Consider the following 20072-nt stretch of genomic DNA (forward strand, 5'->3'; position numbering starts at 1 on the left):
TCCCCACCTAATGTGACCGATGGTCACGCCCCCGCTCTCCTAAGTAAAATGACCAGGAATACTCAGACAGGTGCTCTCATCCCCCGCAACCCCAACCCCCAACCGGAGGCTGCAAAACCACAGGCCCCCTCTGTGGGGACAAGATGACTCTCCGCCTCCCTGAGGACCCACCCCATCACCTGACCACACTGAGAGGGGAGGCCAGGAAGGAAGGTGGAAGAAGGGCCCAGCTCCCTGATGAATCCTCACTCTGCCCAGTTGCTCTTACAATGACTGCATGTAGAACTGGAACCTGGCAAGCCTTCCCTAGGTGAAGCTAAAAAAAAAATCCCAGTTTTGTGACAGGTATCCCCTTACTTTATTGACACTCTCCTTTAAAACTAATAGTTGTCTCCTTAGAAAGCGGAAGGCTAAATAAATACGTAGGTACTTTTTTGAGAGAGAGAGGGCGCAAGTGAGCAAGGAGCAGAGAGAGAGAGAGGGGGAGAGAGAGAGAGAAGCGGGACTGGAACTCACGAACCACGAGATCATGACCCGAGCTGAAGCCAGATGCTTAAAGACTGAACCACCCAGGGGCCCATACGTACTTTTTAGATTTCACTGGGATGTACTTGGCAAAGTCCACCAGGAAGCACTCCGCCAGGTGATGGTCCGCCAAAGACACCAGTGACTTAATGACAGCCCTGCACCAGCACTTCAGTTCCTGGCAGTAAACCACACACACCTGCGAAGTAACCACTGCAGTGTGAAGACCTCGAGCGACGGAAGGGTACTCCCGCACCATCGCCACCTACACCTCCCCTCACAGGAGGAAGGCATGTGCGGAGGCGGGGCTGCCCACGCTAAAGGCTGCTGGGTGGGGAACAAGAACACAGGACACCCGAGTCCCTTTTCCTTGCTTCTCTTAACGTTTTGACGCCTTAACCAAGGACAATTTTTTGAAAGGAAAGTGCATCACTCTGCCTTCTCAAATCGGAAACAAAGCTTACAAATAATTGTCAATGACATGGCTACGCCCCTGTGACACCGCGCCCCAGGCTCATCTTCCCCGTCCTGCTTCCCGGGGCTTTTCCTGCTCTCCAACTTTGGTTCACTCTGTCACAACTGAACGTTGGCTCCAGGACGATGCGGACGTCTGTTTTCTGTACTGTCAGGTTTCCAGCACCTAGAACGGTGCCTGCCATGCGTTAAGTCTTCAAAAACCACCTGAACACCTGCAGCCTGTTTTTAGGGAAACCGCCCTGCAGGAGTGATAGCCCCCTGGCACCCCGAACGTCCCACAGGACTGCCGGGCCAGAGCAGACTCGACTGCAACCCAGACAGGCAAACCAGATGCTGAGCACAGGCTCACAAAGGGCCCAACAGGGAAGACGTGATTGCTGCCCTCGGGACCTGAAGCTGGACACTAGGTGCAGCCATGTTGCAAGGGCTGGGTTCCCGGGAGCCTCACAGAATTCCAAAGTCAAAAGACTCCAGAGAAATCTTGCAAAAGGACGGAGAATATTTCTGTTTCACGCTGAGTTCAAAGCAACTTGTAGGAATGGTGGGAACACTTAACAGTTCACACAGCCGGTTGGCTTTGAACTGGTGACTTACAGGGCTTCCGCTAGCCCAAAGTGGGGTAACTTAAGCATCAAGAACAGGGATTACTACTGATGAATACGTTAAAAGCCAAGAGTTCAATACAGTACTTAAAAAATGAAAAGAAGGAGGGAAAAACAACATAAACCTCCGGACACCGCTGTAGACAACTGGGCACATCACGAGGTGGAACACTGGTAAGGGAAAGAATCAAGCAAATTTTCTACCTATCCAGTGCGATCGGTACTATTTCCGGGTAGCCAAACCATCTTAATAGGGGAGGGAAAGTTCTCTGCAGATGAATTCGGACTCATGAAGACAGAAGGAATGTGAAAACGACCTTTTTGCAAGCTTAACCGGAAGGACAGATTCGGGCCGTGCTGGTCACTGCACGGTGCTGCCACTGCAGGAAGAGCTGAGGGCAGCCCCCCACCCCGAGGTGGGGCTCAGGCTTCACCATCTGAATCCGCTGGTCTTCACCCAAAGTGATATTCGTTCCAAATTTAACACAGGATGAAGCTCTCAGCCCCAATCATTCTGGGGGGGGTCGTAGGGAGTGACCCTAAATCCAATCAAAGCTTTATCTTTAACTAACAGTCCACATAAAACAGAGGGGATAGAGGGAAAGTTCACCACCACCACAAACAAGGAGGCACTTGGGCAATCCAAAATGTGGAATATTTTAAAAGGGCAACTGACTGGGTTTTGTTCCTCCAACAAGTCGATGGCATGGAGAAAAATAATAAATGTTATTACTGATGATTTCTTTGGAAGTGGGAAGGAATTCAAATTATTTCTAATAATCTTCTCTTGTCATACTATTAGAAAAATTCAAACTCTCCTGAAACATGACTGACGTGTAGAGAGAATCAGACAATGGGCCTGGGAACCAAAGTGGCAAGAAAGGAAGGAGGGGCCATGACATCAAGTAAGGAAAATAAACAAGTGTGAGTTGGTCAAAGTCATGAGCAACAAAAGGGAGTCACAGGCCCTAGACTGAAAACCCCATGCCCTCTTGCCTGAGGCCCCCACACCTGTGATGGAACTGGAATAACCCTCCAGTTCCCCGCCCCAGGAGGACCACCCAAAGCTTCAATTTTCGATGACATTTCATCTCCTGATGCCTCACATGAACCTTCCACAACGTCTGCTTTCCAGGACCAGCCTGAATCCTGTGCAGCCAGAAGAACCTAACACAAGGTGATGATAATAAGCAATTAAAATACTCTAAAAGCTTTTTATCACCAAAACAGCAGACATTTCAAGTAGTATTTCAAGACTCAGTGCTTAAAGCAAATCGAGATACATACCTGCCCCTCTTCCAACATTAACGGCTTTGTTTCTATATCTTGACACATGCTATTATAGAAGTCATTCATGGCACTATTTAGTTTTTGATAATCAACTTCATGATCTAAAAAGGGACTACATCCTTTTATAATAACCCAGAAGCATCCCGGATCTTCAATCTGTAAAAATTTTAAAAGACAAACAAAACAATGCATGATTTAAAAGTAGAACCATAAAATGATAAACCTTAGAGGCATGATAACTGTTATGAACTTAAGTGATCTACCAAATTCTTGATGAGTACCTCTGTCTTAAATAGTCACAGAAAAGGTAAAAGATAAAAGACAAAAAAGATATAGATCAACTCATCACACTGTATACCTCAAACTTACACAATGTTATACGTCAATTATATTTCAATAAAGCTGGAAAAAAAGGTAGAAGATGCAAAGATATAATTCTAAAACACATAAAGAAAAATAAAAAAACACATAACCAATAATATGTAATTTTTAATTATGTGCGTCAAAAAGTAAACTGAGATCAAAGCCCTCGAACTCCTATATTTAAGTATTTGTAATAAAATACAAAAGCAAGGTCCCAAATAATGTTCTCAAAATTGTCTTTTGTAAGAAAGAGAAGGAAATATGAATACACGTATATTCTGCTCATATTAAAAGGAAGACAACAGATAAACCAGAACGAACACAACTTATTACCTACAGGAAGCCAGCTTGTTATGTATCTGTGTTCTTGAAAACTAAGATTTTCATTGTTAGAGAGAAGACACAAATGTAAAATGAAAAGTTAACTTTGAATAGAAAGTATCAATAGGAACCCATGACTTTTTCAATGCACTTATTTCCTAACTCTGCCTACTGAAAGGGCCTAAAAGCAATGCCATCCCAAGACTTTGGATCCTAGGTAGCAGGTGGCAGGAGTACCGGTGTTCACTTTAAGTATTCTCTTTTTCTAAATGTTTGACTATTTTAATAGGAAATAGTTGGGAAAAAGAACAGCAGGCCATTCTGGCTCCCGTTCATGGCAGACTAATTTCCATGGACTAACCCCCCTGTAAGCAACAATAAGCCCTGGGGAAAAAAACACAAAATAACAATTTAAAGGCCCTGAACAGACTAGAAACAGAGGGACCGGATGCTTGCAAGGCGGGGAGCCTTGGGTGGGTCTGGGGTACAGCTTTCCAGCCCAGGCTGAGGGGCTGCAACACGGACAGAAAGACAGTGTGGCTTGAGGACCCAGAGAAGGGAGTTTGTATCTACGGGAGTAGCTGTTAAGTTTAGGGAGAAATTCTGAAAGAGCCACGCTGGGCAGAGCCAAGTCCTTGGCAAGCCTGAATCGCCCAGCTAAGACCCCTGCAGTCCAGAGAAAAGCAATCACTACAGGGTGGACAGAAGCACTACACAGTTTTAGCTGCCGCCCATGAGAACTCCAAACTCTCGCATGGGCATGCGACAGCCCGGGACCTCTGCACCTGGAGGCCTTGTCCCGAGGATGACCCCAGCCCCTCTACGACGCCTGGCCTGGGGAAGGAAGCTCAAGGCTGCCAGGAAAACTCACTGTCTCTTCCGGCCAGCTTCTCAGAGCCCCTCGGCCTCCCTTCCTGTGAGCATTCCCTAAAGAGGGCTTTCAGGTGCCAGCGCTTCCTGTCCCCTTGAGATGTGCATGCGTCTCCCACTACTCAGGAGTCTCCCTCAAGGACCCGAAAGCCATTCCTGCGACATGGTATCACCCAGGAGGCAGGGACAGAAGCCTCCTTTCTCAGCTAGCAGCCACGCTGGCCTACTCACAGGACGCTGACCAGCTTTGTTGGTTTTCACCAGAGCCCCTCCCCTCCTCTTCCTCCCTTTACCATGCTCGGCCACCTCTGCCCTTCCGAGCTCCTTCGCTGCCAGCAGCCAAGGCTTTAACTACTGTCGGCCTTTGTTTGTCCCTGGCACCCATCACAGGAAAACACTCTGCGGCACCAGTCCTGCCAAATTAAAGAGGCTTAGGATGCACCGCAGGCCCTCCACAGAAACCCCCCGGTGCCAGGCCTGAGAATACAAGACCACACTACTGGGCAAAGGAAATGTGCCCTACCAGCTTGCCCCAGGCCAACAGGTGCTTGAAAAGCGTAAACCAAGCCTCCCAGAGGCCAGATGTAGCAAGTGACTAAGGCACAGGTCAGCACTCTTTGCCATAACCACAATATCCAGGGTAGCAATTACTAGACATGTAAAGACATGAACAGGTGGTTATGTGGCCAAGGAAGATAACAGTAAGAAGAAAGTGAACCCAAGATTGCCCAGGTGTTGACATGAACTGGCAAGGACTTAAAAGCAGCTGTTATAAATATGCAGAACAACTTAAGGATAAGCGGTTATACTGAGTTTGTTTTCCCAAGAGGAGAATCTCGTGTAAAAAAAATGGAAACTTTAAAGAAAAACCCTTTGGAAAAGGTGAATTCCAGAACTAAAAAGTAAAACCTACAAAAAAAAAAAAAAGTACTAGTGGTATATGGTCTCAACAATTATTCAACATCGAATAATAAGATAAGAAAAAGGTTTTCAGGAAGACTGGAAATGAAGAAAGAAAACAGTCTCTATTCACAAACAAGAACATCTACATAGAAAATCCTAAGGAATCTACCAACAATAATGTCAGAACTAGTTAAGTGGCTATACCAAGGTTCCAGGGTACAAGGTCAAATACTGAATTCAACTGTATGTACATCATACTCCAGCAATGAAAACTGGAAATTTAACTTAAAGAAAAATAGTGCTATTTTCAACAGCACCAAAAGACAGGAATTACTTAGAAATGAATCTAACAAAATAACTACAAAACGTGTGTGGTGAAAGGTATACAAACTAATGAACTAGATCAAGGAAGACCTCTAATGCAGATATGCGGTGTTCATGGATTGTTAAAATGTCGATTTTCCCCTCGATGATCTATAAATACAACTCCATTCCATCAGGAATTGAGAAATTGATGAACTTACTATGAAATTCTTATTGGAAAGGCAAAGGAACTAGAATGGCCCAAATAATTCTGGAAAATACCAACAGTGTTGGAAAACTCATAACATCCAATTTCCAGACTTACCATAAAGCTACAGTCATCAGAACAGTGTGACACTGGAGAAAGCACAGACACAGCAACAGAACAGAAATACACTCACACATATAAGATCAAATAATTTTCGATAATGGCACAAAAGCAATTTGCTGGAGAAAGGGTAGTTTTCTAACAAATGATACTAGAACAATTAGTTATCCATATGCACAAAAACGAACTTTGATACATTCTTCACATCAGATACAAAAATTAGCTCAGATGGATCATATATCTACATGTAAAATATAAAACTATAAAGTTTCTCAAAGAACACATGGGGGAGGGGCACCTGGGTGGTTTAATCGGTTAAGCGTCCAACTCTTGTTTTCAGCTCAGGTCATGATCTCGAGTTTCGTAGGCTTGGGCCCTGCATCGGGCTCCGCGCTGACAATATGGAGCCTGCTTGGGATTCTCTGTCTCCCTCTCTCTCTGCCCCTCCCGTGCCCTCTGTCTCTCTCAAAATGAATAAACTTAAAAAAAACTTGGGGGGGGGGGCGGTGCATGGGTGGCTCAGTCGGTTAAGTGTCCAACTTCGGCTCAGGTCATGATCTCACGGTCTTGAGTTTGAGCCCCACATTGGGCTCTGGGCTGACCGCTCAGAGCCTGGAGCCTGCTTCAGATTCTGTGTCTCCCTCTCTCTGCTCCTCCCCGGCTCACGTTCTGCCTCTCTCTCTTCCAAAAATAAACATTAAAAAAATTTTTTTTATTTAAAAGAATACTTGGGGGAAATTTTGTGAATCTTTGTTAGGCAAAGATTTCTTAGATATAACACCAAAAGTATAATTTGTATGAACCAAAATTGATAAACTGGACTTAATCCAAATTAAAAACTAATGCTTTTAAAAAAAATTTTTTTTAACGTTTATTCATTTTTTGAGAGACAGAGAGAGACTGAGCATGAGCAAGGAGGGGCAGAGAGAGAGACACAGAATCTGAAGCAGGCTCCAAGCTCTGAGCTGTCAGCACAGAGCCCGACGTGGGGCTCAAACTCATGAGCGGTGAGATCACGATCTGAGCTGAAGTCGGACACTCAACCGACTAAGCCACCCAAGCGCCCCACTAATGCTTTTTTTTAACTTTTTATTTATTTATTTTGAGAGAAAGAGAGTGTACACAAGCAAGGAAGGGGCAGAGACAGACAGACAGACAGACAGAGACCCAAGCAAGCTCCTCCCTGTCACCACAGAGCCCAACACAAGGCTCAATCTCACGAACTGTGAGATCACGTCCTGAGTCAAAATCAAGAGTTGGACGGGGCGCCTGGGTGGCGCAGTCGGTTAAGCGTCCGACTTCAGCCAGGTCACGATCTCGCGGTCCGTGAGTTCGAGCCCCGCGTCAGGCTCTGGGCTGATGGCTCGGAGCCTGGAGCCTGTTTCCGATTCTGTGTCTCCCTCTCTCTCTGCCCCTCCCCCGTTCATGCTCTGTCTCTCTCTGTCCCAAAAATAAATAAAAAACGTTGAAAAAAAAAAAAAATCAAGAGTTGGAAACTGAACCAAGCCCCCCAGGGGCCCCCATAACTTCTGTTCTTTGAAAGATATTGTTTAAGACAAAGAAAAGCCATAAAATGGGAGAAAATATTTGCAAATCACATCCAAAAAAGAACTTCATCCACCATATATAAACTCAAACTCAATAAGAAAACAACCAGTTAGAAAAATGGACAGATATGCACACTTGACCTCAATAGATGGAAGGATGGCAAACAAGCACCTGAAAAGACGATTAACATACCATTTGTCATTAGAAAATGCACGTTAAAACCACAAAAAGATATCACTACACACTAAACATTACCAGAATGGCTGAAATTTATAAATAAAACTGACCATCTCACATGCTGGTGAGGATGCAGAGCAACTAGAACTCTTTTTTTTTTTTTTCCAAGATTTTATTTTTAAGTAATTTCTACATCCAACGTGGGGCTCGAACTCACAAACCCAAGATCAAGAGTCCCACAATCCACCAACTGAGCCAGCCAGACGCCACGCAACTAGAAATCTTGTACGTTGCTCATGGGGATGTAAGATGGTCCAGTTACTGTAGAAAATTTTCTCATGAAGTTAAACAGACAAGTAATCCCAGCCTATTTGCCCATGAAATGAAACCTGTGTTCACACAAAAAGTTACACGTAAAGGTTACACCAGCTTTATTTATAATCTCCCCAAACTGGAAACAACTCAAGCAGCGCCTTCAACTGGTGATGATACAAATTGTTGCATATCCATACAATGGACAACTACTCAGCAGTAAAAAGGTTAGACATTATGATTCATGCAACAACCCAGGGCAGGGCTCAAAGGCATTAGACTAAGTCAGAGAAGCCAGACTCAGAGGGTACATCCTACTGCATGATTCTATGTGCACGTGTCCATTTTTACAACATTCTGGAAAAGGTGAAACAGGGAAGAAAAAGATCAGTGGCTGCAAAGGATTAGGAGTTCGGCAAAGAAATGACTACAAAGGAACATAAGGTAATGGGGGGTCGGCGGACTGCTGTCCATTGTGATTGTAGCAATTACAGGACTGTCTGCATTTTTCAAAATGTCACCGAATTCTAACTAGACTTCAAAATAAAACTTGAAAAAAATGTCACGGCTTCTACAGGAAAAATAATGTATTTTACTACATCTAAAATCATACCTCAATTTAAAATAGTTTATGGGTGGCTCAGTCGGTTGAGTGTCTGACTTCAGCTCAGGACATGATCTCGCGGTCTGTGGGTTCAAGCCCTGCGTTGGGCTCGTGTCGGGCTCTTTGCTGACAGCTCAAAGCTTCGAGCCTGCTTCCCATTCTGTCTCCCTCTCTCTCTGCCCCTCCCCTGCTCATGCTCTGTTTCTGTGTCAAAAATGAATAAACGTTTAAAAAAAATTTTTTTAAATAGTTTATGGGTTAAAAAAAAAAAGATGTGAATCAAGTATGGCAAAATGTTAAAAGGTTTGAGAAAGCTCAGTGGTGGATGTCCAGGTGTTTGTGACTTTTTTTTAATACTTCTTTGTATGTCCAGAATATTCCCTAATAAAAAGTTAGACTTTTAAACTACTTTTCACCACAAGTAATGATTTTAAGTTTCTTGTCCTCTGATGTAAGATCAGCTCTACAGTATTTTTACTAAAAATGCCCAAACAGAATCATGAGAAAACAGACAAATCCAAATTGAAAGATATTTTACAAAGAAACTGCCCTTATTCTTCCTAAGTTTCAAGGACATCAAAGACACGAAAAAGCCAGGGAACTGACCTCAATGAGGCTAAGTTAAGACCATGACAATTAAATGCAATGAACAATTTTTGATTGGATCCTAAAGCAGAGAAAACAAATTCTAGAAGACATTATTGGGACAACTGGAGAAATCTGAACATTGACTGTATTTTATAGTATTATATCAATATTACACTTCTCCAGTGAAATAATAAAATCATGATTATGTAAGAGAAACTCTTTGTTCATAGAAAACATACGTGTAAGTATTCAGAGTTCTCAACTAATTCTCAAATGGTTCAGCAAAAAAGAAAAGTTTTATATATACATATTTATTTTTTTAGTATTTATTTTTGAGAAAGAGAGAGAGTGGGAGAGGGGCAGAGTGAGGAGGAGACACAGAATCCAAAGCAGGCTCCAGGCTCTGAACTGTCAGCACAGAGCCCAACTCGGGGCTTGAACCCACGAACTGCGAGATCATGACCTGAGCCAAAGCCAGACACTTAACCGACTGAGACACCCAGGCGCCCCTATACGTACATATTTATAAAGAAATATACAAATGCAATAAAATATTATTAGTTATTGAGTCCAGGTGTAGGGCATATGGTTATTCTCAACATAGTTTTTGTAACTTATTTTTATATTTGAAAATCTTCAAAAGATCACCTTCAGGAAATGTGCTTGGAAAAAAATTAAGGCAGGGCACCTAGATGGCTCAATCTGTTAAGCGTCCAACTTCGGCTCAGGTCATCATCTCACGGTTCATGGGTTCGAGCCCATGTCAGGCTCTGGGCTGACAGCTCAGAGCCTGGAGCCCGTTTCAGATTCTGTGTCTCCCTCTGTCTGCCCCTCCGCTGCTTGCACTCGCTCTCTCGCATTGTCTCAAAAATAAATAAACATTAAAAAAAAAATTATAAATTCCTCCCTCCAAGTAACCTTGTGAACACGCCATGACTTCACAGACTCCTGCATCCCCAGCCAGCACTCACCTGAAATAGGAAATTGCAGCTGTCTGCAGGCCCGACCTCCCTTCAGCCCCCGCTCGGAGAACTGAGGATCGGAGGCCCGGGACGCACGCGTGGGGAGGGGGCCGCCAGAGTCCCGCGGCGCGAGCGGAACGGGTTTCTGCGTGGAGGGGTGGTTGCCACGAGGGGGCCCCAAGGTGGGGATCCGGCGGAAAAGACCCGTGTAGGAGGAGGGAACCGGCTGAGGGTCCACGTGGGAGAAGGGGTTACGGTCCGTCCCTCCCCCTAAGGTTCCAGATTTGGCAAATACAGGACGCCCAGTAAAATCCGAATTCCGGACAAACAACTTTTTGCTCTGTGTCCCTAACAATGCAAGGGCACACTTGAACCGAAATCCCGTGCTGTGTATCTGCAATCAGGGGTCCGGGATGCCATCCGGCAAGCCCACCCGAGGGTCCGAAGCCCCTGGCGGCCAGCCGGGCGGCCCCTCCGCGTGGAGAGGAAAGAAAGCCGGCCGGCAGGGGCTGGGCGCTCGCTCACCTTCAGCACCAGCACCTCGAGCATCTTCCCCGCGCCGCTGGCCGCCGGGGGACCGGCCCTGGGGAGACAAGCACCGTCACGGCCGCGCCCTTTCCCGGATCTTCCCGTCACCACTCACAAGGAGGGCACGTTGGGGGCAAAACCCGAGGTAAGGCCAGCCTCCGCCCTCCGTGGGGAACACGGCCCGGCAGGCCCGTGCGCAGCGCACCACCTGAGACGCTCCGCGCCCTCCCAGCCCACGCCGCCACGGGCGCGCTCCGTCCTCCGACACCGCGCCCCAGATCCCCGGCCGCGCAAGCCTCGAGGCTTCCAGAAAGCCGCGCTGCGCCAACGGCCGGGACAACGGACGGCCGCCAGGCGCACGGCGCCCAGAGCGGCGGGGCGGGGCGGGGCTGGGCCGCAGGGAAGAGTCGCGCAGGGGGCGCTCCGCGGGCCGGGCCCCTGGTCACGTGGTTCACCCCTCCCCACCCCGGCGTCCCACCCATCCCGAATCAGTTCGTGACTGTCTACCTGGCGGTGCCCCTGGACCCGCCTCCACCTCTAGGCCTTGAGGGTGAGGAAGAGGCTCGGCCCGTCACTGATTGGGGGGGGAGGGCACTCCTGGCAACATCCCCTCCCCAGATCCCCTTCCCCCACTTCACCCCCTGCTTCGGGTTCCAGCTTTTCTCCCACCTGGCCCTTAGCTGGCAGGGCTTCCCCAGACAGTCTCGCTGGTCATTCTAGTCACCACCAAAGACTGCAAACTGCAGCCTCCTCTGGCCGGGTTCTCTTCCCCGCCCCCCACGTGTATTTGTTGTTAAGGCACCAAAGGGTTCTGTAAATTTTGAACACCTGGAGGCCTTGGTTTTCTCACCTGAAAATTGAGACTCCAAAGTAGATGAGGTCACACTATGTGAAATAAAGGGACACCCAAGAAGCACTCAGGGAGGATTGGGTTTTATTACTATCTCAGGAATCCCTCTCTAACACTTGAATAAGCCAATAAACAAGAAGCAAAAAGAAGACCTTGAAAATCAAAGGAGCCACAGCTAAAATACATAAACAAAAATTTAAAATGCCAGGCCTATGTGGTCTTCCAGGTAAATTCTTTAATATCTTGATTGTGAAGAAACAAATTTTAAGCGGTATCAAAAAGCATTCATTTGCTAGTAAGGGGAACCAACAAGATGGCAAAAAAATTGCACCAGTTTAGAGAGAGCGTGGCAATTGTGGGGCTGTGTTTTGGGGAAACAATGCTCACAAAAGTGTCCGGTTTTAAAAGTTTGTTAAATTTCACAAGGTCAAACAAGTTCATCTGCTGAAAGTGGCAGGCAGGAGAGGTGGAGAGTCAGGAGAAAGACACAGCTGCAAAGTGCATGAAGTTCAGCTGTTGCTGAACTGGGCTAACCAGGCCTCACCCGGAGTGGAGGTAACGGGCAGGACCAGTTCCCCTGAAAGCTCCAGACTCTGTCAAAAAGAGGTGTGAAGGGACAGTTCCCAACCCCCAAAGATACAGAGTACAGCTTTTTCCCAGTTCTTAGTGGGGACTCAACATTTTTTTTTTTTTTTTTTTGGACTAGAAGCCATGCTACCATACAGTATTTCCCAAACTTTTTCACAACACAGCTTACAGAAGATGGAAGTATTTGTCCATCACACTGGGACCAAGAGTCAAGATTGGTCTCACTGCCAATGAGAGCTCACTGCCCTGGGGCTGAGCCACCTGGTTTCCTTGAGGCTGAAGGGAATCAGTATCTGTACCTGTAACCTATCTCCCCCTCATCCCCACCAGCTAGTGAGAAGTACTGTTTTAGAAATTACTCCAAAATAGGGGCGCCTGGGTGGCTCAGTCGGTTGAGCGGCCGACTTCGGCTCAGGTCATGATCTTGAGGTCCGTGAGTTCCAGCCCCGCATCGGGCTCTGTGCTGACAGCTCAGAGCCTGGAACCTGTTTCGGATTCTGTGTCTCCCTCTCTCTGACCCTCCTCTGTTCATGCTCTGTCTCTCCCTGTCTCAAAAATAAATAAAACGTTAAAAAAAAAAATTGAAAAAAAAAGAAATTACTCCAAAATAAATAAGTCATGGGTATGTAATGTACTGTATGGTGATTAGAGTTAATAATACTGTATTTCATATTTGAAAGCTGAGAGGTGCCTGGGTGGCTCAGTCGATAAAGCATCTGTTAAGCTCAGGTCATGTTCTCACGGTTTGAGTTCAAGCCTCATCACGTTGGGCTCTCTGATGTTAGCACAGAGCCTGCTTCAGATCTTTTGGACTCCTCTCTCTCTGACCCTCTCTCTCTGTCTCTCAAAAATAAATATTAAAAAAAAAATTTTTTTAACCTGACAAAGATAACACAAAGAACTACAGACTAATTTCACTTATCAACATAGATACTGAAATCCCAAATAAAATGCTGCCAAGTCTGCACTTCCTTAGTTTTAAAATATTCTTGGGGCACCTGGGTGGCTCAGTCGGTCAAGCATCTGACTCTTGATCTTGGCACTGGTCATGATTTCACGGTTTGTGTGTTCAAGTCCCACGTTGGGGTCTGCCCTGACAGAGCAGAGCCTGCTTGGGATTCTCTCTCTTTCCCTCTCTCTGTCCCTCTCCACCCTCGAAATAAATAAATAAACTCTAAAAATAAAATATTCCCATCTTTTTTACAAAAAGCAATGAAAAACAAGTTCAGCCCAAAAGCTGCCTTAATCATTTGTCAGTTGATTTTTTTTTTTTAGAAAAGTACTTTTTTGGTTTTATTTCTTACACATCTTGAATCAATTGAGAGAGAGTGGACATTATGATTATGGCATTCACCCCAAAGGTAGAAGCCTGATGCTTGCCCAGCATTTTCCCCAGACGCCTGTTACCTTTCATGGACTTGGTCAGAGAATGTCTTGTTTGTGGTTCCCACTAGTATCATGTATCTATAAGATTATCCTTATTTCTTATGTATTTTTTTAATTTTTAAAAAAAAATTTTAATATTTATTTTTGACAGAGAGAGAGAGAGAGAGAGCGCATGAGCAGGGGAAGGGCAGAGAGAGGAGACACAGAATCTGAAGCAGGCTCCAGGATCCGAGCCATCAGCACAGAGCCTGACGTGGGGCTCGAACCCATGAACTGCGAGATCATGAGCTGAGCCGAAGTCGAACACTTAACCAACTGAGCCACCCAGGCGCCCCCTTTTATGTATTTTTTAATAGCTCAGTGTTGTTATTCACTGCAAGAACATTCTCATATCTTCACTTTGAACTGTACACTATCAAACTAAATTAACCTTTGTCCCACTTAGCTTTGTATGTTGAATTCTACTTCATCTGATTAATACGCTGTAAGCTTTTGTTTTCTCTTTTCACCTTTAGCCCTCCTGCAGAATTGGTTTAAACAACTCATAATCAGGTTTCGTTTTTTTAGTTTTGTTGAGATCCAGTTGACATATAATATTGTATAAGTCTAAAGTGTGTAACATAGTGATTTGACATATGTGTATATTACAAAATAATCACCACAGTAAGTTTAGTTAACATACATCATCTCACATAGTTACAATTTTTTTTTCCTGGTGATGAGAACTCGTAAGATCTACTCTTTTAGCAACTTTCAAATACACAATATAGTTCACTGTACTCATCACATTGTATATTACATCCCTAGAACTTATTTATCTTATAACTGGAAGTTTGTACCACCTTCACTAATTCCTCCATCACCCACCACCCACCTTTGGCAACCAAAAATGGGATCTCTGTTTCTATGAGGGTTTTGTTGTTGTTGTTGTTGTTGTTGTTGTTGCTTACATTCTACATAAAAGTGAGATCATACAATATTTGTCTTTCTCTGTCTGCTTTATTTCATTTAGCATTATGCCCTCAAGGTCCATCCATGTTTCGCAAATGGTAGGATTTCCTTCTTTTTTATGGCTGAATAATATTCCACTATATATTCAACACTTAATGTAATTAAATATTTAACATGACATAATATATAATGTATATTAGAACATAGACGTTTACATATGAATATATGTGACTATGATCGTGCTCCACATTTTCTTTGTTCTTTTTTTTTTTTTTCACGTTTTCTTTGTTCTATGGACACTTAGGTTGTTTCCATCTTAGCTGTTGTAAGTAATACTGCAATAAACATGCTGGTACAAATATCTCTTCGGGATAGTGATTTCATTTCCTTTTTTTAAATTAATTCCTTAATGACCTGAGCTGACATCGAGAGTCAGACGCTTAACCAACTGAGCCACTCTGGCAACCCTCATTTCCCTTGGATATATACCCCGAAGTGGGATTTCTGTACCATACAGTTCTATTTTTAAGTTTTCAGGGATCTCCATACTGTTTTCCTTAATGACTGTGCCAATTTACATTCCCACCAGTAGCGCACAGGGATTCCCTTTTCCCCACATCTTCACCGACACTTGTTATCTCTTGGGTTTTTTTATTTTTGTTTTTGCTTTTATAATAACCATTTCAACAGGTGTGAGGTGGTATCTCATTGTGGTTTTGATTTGTGCTTTCCTAATAATTACTGACGTTGAGCATTTTTTCATATGTGTGTTGGCCATCTGAATACAGTGTATCTTATTTGGAAAAATGTCTATCCAGATCCTCTGTCCGTGTTTCAACTGTATTTTTTATTGGCTGAGTTATAAGAGTTCCTTATGTATTTGGGATATTAACATTATCAGATATGTGGTTTGCCTTTTCATTCTGTTTCTTTTGCTGTGCAGAAGATTTTTAGTTTGATATAGTCCCTCTTGTCATTTATGTTGTTGCTTGTGCTCTGGGTGTCATACCTAAAAAATCATTGCCAAGACCCACGTCCGTAAGCTTTTTCTTTATGTTTTCTTTTAGGAATTTTATGGTTTCAGGTCTCACGCTACAGGTTTTAATCCATTTTTAGTTAATTTTTGTGAGTGATGTAAGACAGAGGTCCAGTTTCATGCATTTCATGCATTTGAGTATCCAATTTTCCCAACACCGTTTATTGAAGCAATTATGTTTTCTCCATTGACCATTCTTGACTCTCTTGTCAAATATTAGTTGACTATATATTCATGGGTTTGTTTCTGAGCTCTTGATTTTATTCCATTGGTCTGATACATCTGTTTACATGCCAGTAAAATACCGTTTTGATAGCTTTGCAACATAGTTTGAAGTCGGGAAGTGTAATGCCTCCCTTTTTGTCTTTCTCAGGACTGCGTTTGCTATTTTGAGGTCTTTTGTATTTCCACATGAATTTTAAGATTGTTTTTTCTATTTCTCTAAAAAATGTTATTGAAATTTTTATAGGGAGTGATTGAAGCTACAGATGGTTTGAAGTTATATGGACATTTTAACAATATTAATCCTTCCAATCCATGAACACAGGCTCTCTTTCCATTTGCATCTTCTTCAGTTTTCTTCATCAATGTTTTATAGTTTCCAGCGTAGAGATCTTTCTCCTCAGTGGTTAAATTTTTTCCTAAGTACTTCATTGTTTTTGATGCTATTGTAAATGAAACTGTTGTATTTCTTTTTCAAATAATTTGTTTTAGTGTACAGAAATGCTACTGATTTATGTTCACTTTTAAATACTACAACTTTAGTGAATTCATTTATTATATCCAAGTTTTTCAGTGGAATATTTAGGATTTTTTACATATACCTATATTTTCTATGTATATAAAATTATGTCACCTGCAAATAGAGATAATTTTACTTTGTCCTTTCCAATTCTAATGCCTTTTACTTCTTTTTCTTGCCTGATTGCTCTGGTTAGGACTTCAAGTACTATGTCGAATGGAAGTGGTGAAAGTGGGCACCCTTGTTTTGTCCTGATCTTAGAGGAAGATGTTTCAGCCTTTCACCACTGAGTATGATGTTGGCTGTGGGCTTGTCATCTGTGGTTTTATTATGTTGAGGTACATTCATTCTGTACCTAATTTATTGAGTTTTTATCTTGAATGGATATTGAATTTTGTCAAATGCTTTTCTCCATCTATTGCAATAATCATGTGGTTTTTTACTTTTTATTCTATTAGTATGATGCATTATATTTATTGATTTGCATATATGTTGAACCATTCTTGCCTCCCAAGGGTGAATCCCACTTGATCATGGTGTATGATCCTTTTAATGTGCTGCTGAAGTCCATTTGCTAGAATTTTGTTTAGAAATTTTGTATCTACTGTATATCTATCAGGGATATTATCCTGTAGTCTTTTCTTGCGGTGTCCTTATATGGCTTTGATATCAGGGCAATGCTAGCCTTATGAGCTTGGGAGTATCCCCCCTTCTTCAATTTTTGTAAGTATTTGAGAATTAGTGTTAATTCTTTAAATGTTTTGTAAAACTCACTAGTGAGGCCATCTGGTCCTGGGCTTTTCTTTTTGGGGAGGTTTTTGATTACTGATTCAACTCATCCCTTATTGGTCTGTTCAGATTGTCTATTTCTTCCTGATTCAGTTTTTGTAGAGTGTATGTTTCTAGAAATGTTATCCAGTTCGTTATTTCCCTTGTTCTGCTAACTTTAGGCTTAGTTGGTTCTTTTCCTAATTAGGTTTTAATACACTTAATCTCAGTTTTTCCCTCTGAATAAAATTAACCCATTTTTGTGTATTGCCATGGTTGCCCTTCATTCCTATTTGAATTGTTTTACTCTAAGCCTCTGGGTTTTGTTTCATTGCCACTCACACTGATTTCTGTCTTCTGCATTAGGGGTTATGCTTTGTTTTTGACTGATCTGAAAAGTGACTATTCTATTTTTAACTCTACTAGCTACTTTTGCATTTAAAAACACGCAAGTATTTTTTTCAGTTATTATTATTATTATTTTTTTTTTTTTTTTTTTTTTTGAGAGAGAGCACGAGTGCATAAGCAGGGAAGGGGGCAGAGGGAGAGAGAGAAAGAGAAAGAATCCCAAGCAAGCTCCACGCTCAGTGCAGAGCCCCACGCGGGGCTTGATCCCACGACACTGGAATCACCACCTGAGCCAAAATCAAGAATCGGACACTCAACTGAGAGCAACCCAGCCACCCCTGTAAGTTTTTATTGTAATCACCTGGTGCTCATCACAAGCGCACTCCTTAATCCACAAAAATATGGAACCCTCCATGAATTTCTGTGTCATCTTGCACAGAGGCCACTTGTCTATATCGTTCCAAGTTGAGTACCCATGCTGCTGAAGCGAGCACCTACACAGGTATTTGTCACAAAGCTGCGGCTGTTGATTTCATCCTCTCCTGTTTTCTCTCATTCCTCCCATAACCACTTCCTGTTTCAGATAACATAATCTGGGATTATTTAACCAAATTATTTTTATGAAAAGGACGTGTTTTTTGTTTCTAAAATAGGTTAAAATATGAATTATTTTTAACGCAGTATTTTACAGACATATTCACACTTACCTCCTATATTTGATTTTCACACTCACCATTTAGACTTCTACCACATCCTTCTACTTTAAAAGTTTTTATTTTGATTAATCTCTCACTCAGCCATAGTGTTTCTATCAAGTGAGTTTTTTCAGAACAGATGGAATTTTCAGAGCCCAGATGTAAATGAAAATTTATCGGTGGCTTTCATGCAATAGAATTATTGAGTACATACATCCTTGTCCCCCACTCAGTATATCCTGTTATTCTGTGACACACACTCAGAAGCCTGATTCTCTGCCTTTGTGAGCAACCTTCTGTTTTTCTTCCTGAAAATCTGTGCATTATCTTTGAAATTCAATACTCATCCAGGTACTGGACAATTTCTGTTAATTTTCCTTTGGCTGCAGCAGGACCTTTTTATCTGAAGATCAACATTTTTCTTCGGCTCGAGGAAACTTTATTCTCTTCTCTAAATAAGGGTCTCCTAGGGGCACCTGGGTGGCTCAGTCGGTTGAGTGTCTGACTTCGGCTCAGGTCATGATCTCATGGTTTGAGTTCCGGCCCCGCATTGGGCTCTGTGCTGACAGCTCAGAGCCTGGACCCTGCTTCGGTCCTGTGTCTCTCTGTCTCTCTGCTCCTCCCCCGCTCATGCTCTCTCTCTCTCTTTCTCTCAAATATAAATAAAAAAATTAAATAAATAAATAAGGCTTTGCTTCCCTTTGTCCTGGAATTTTCTTTTATTCATGCCAGTAATCCACATGTTGGGCGCCCATCTTCATCTGTTTTCCTGAGGTGGTAGTAACAGAGAGACCCAAGAACAAACATAGTTCAGAGATCCAGGTTTGCTTCAAGGCAACAACATGTGCAAAGATCCTGAGGTGGGAAAGAACTTTGAGTAAGTAAAGAAGATCTTCTGACAGGAGTGTAGGAGACGGGTGTATGAGATCAGAGAGAAAGGTGGGATCTTGCAGGCCACAGTGAATTTAGGTTTTAAGTGCGAAGAAAAGCCACTGAAGGGTTTTGATGAAGGCGGTGACAGGACATGACTTACATTTCTATGCAAGAGCACTTTTCCAGTTCAATAGGAGAGAATGCATCATGAGGTTAAGAATGAAAATGGAGGGGGGGCATCCAAGTGGCTCAGTCGGTTAAGTGTCTGACTCTCGATTTTGGCTCGGGTCATGGTCTCACAGTTTATAAGTTCGAGCCCCGCATCAGACTCCATGCTGAGTGTGGAGCCTGCTTAGGATTCTCTCTCTTCCTCTCTCTCTCTGCCCTTTCCCTGCTTGCACACACTCTCTCTGAAAATAAATAAACTTAAAAAAGAACACAAAAAATCTCTAAAAAAAAAATGAAAATGGAGAGACTGGCCCTTACATTCGTTACAGGGCTACCGTGGCTCAACTAAGGTGATGACAGTGCAGAGCACAGACGATGGGAATTCCAAGACAATTGGGGGCAATCGAATCAACAGGACTTGCTACTCACCTGGGTATAGGAATAAAGGAAAAGGAGGACTTTTAGGAATATAGGATATAAGAGTAAAGGAAAAGAACGACTAATATTTTTGGCCTAAATAACTGGTAGGTTTCTGGTATAGGGAAGACTGCTGAGGAAACCTTAAAAGGGAAAATTATAGGGGCGCCTGGGTGGCTCAGTCGGTTAAGCGTCCAACTTCGGCTCAGGTCATGATCTCGCGGTCCGTGAGTTCAAGCCCCGCGTCGGGCTCTGTGCTGACCGCTCAGAGCCTGGAGCCTGTTTCAGATTCTGTGTCTCCCTCTCTCTCTGCCCCTCCCCCGTTCATGTTCTGTCTCTCTCTGTCTGAAAAATAAATAAACGTTAAAAAAAATTTTTAATTAAAAAAAAAGGGAAAATTATATAGGTTAGGAAACAAGCTTAATGGTTTTCACAGAGGGACCCCCAAATTAATGACTTATATTTTCTTTCATGTAACAAGCAAGAGGTGAGCAGTCCAAGCCTGGCAGGCAGTTATGCCCTACCGTCTGGCTTCTGTTTCTGGGTCCC

The 20072-nt window shown here is 43.3% G+C and overlaps 1 protein-coding gene and 1 pseudogene across 2 annotated transcripts in view; both read right to left on the reverse strand.

Annotated features, from left to right (window-relative positions):
* The window catches only part of TDRD12 (tudor domain containing 12), a 72285-nt gene extending 61288 nt beyond the window's left edge, over positions 1 to 10997 (reverse strand). For both annotated transcript variants that reach the window (XM_049621256.1, XM_049621255.1), the window contains exons 1-3: positions 10699 to 10997; positions 2892 to 3050; positions 588 to 724 (exon numbers count right to left, since the gene is read on the reverse strand). In XM_049621256.1, the coding sequence (XP_049477213.1) occupies positions 588 to 724; positions 2892 to 3050; positions 10699 to 10722 (320 nt within the window). In that variant the 5' untranslated portion in view covers positions 10723 to 10997. The remainder of the gene's footprint in view (positions 1 to 587; positions 725 to 2891; positions 3051 to 10698) is intronic.
* A 6768-nt stretch (positions 10998 to 17765) lies between these two features.
* On the reverse strand, positions 17766 to 17864 carry LOC125916231 (uncharacterized; annotated as a pseudogene).
* Between the last annotated feature and the right edge of the window lie 2208 nt (positions 17865 to 20072).

Source organism: Panthera uncia, assembly GCF_023721935.1.
Source record: "Panthera uncia isolate 11264 chromosome E2 unlocalized genomic scaffold, Puncia_PCG_1.0 HiC_scaffold_19, whole genome shotgun sequence".
In the NCBI taxonomy this organism is placed as follows: domain Eukaryota; kingdom Metazoa; phylum Chordata; class Mammalia; order Carnivora; family Felidae; genus Panthera; species Panthera uncia.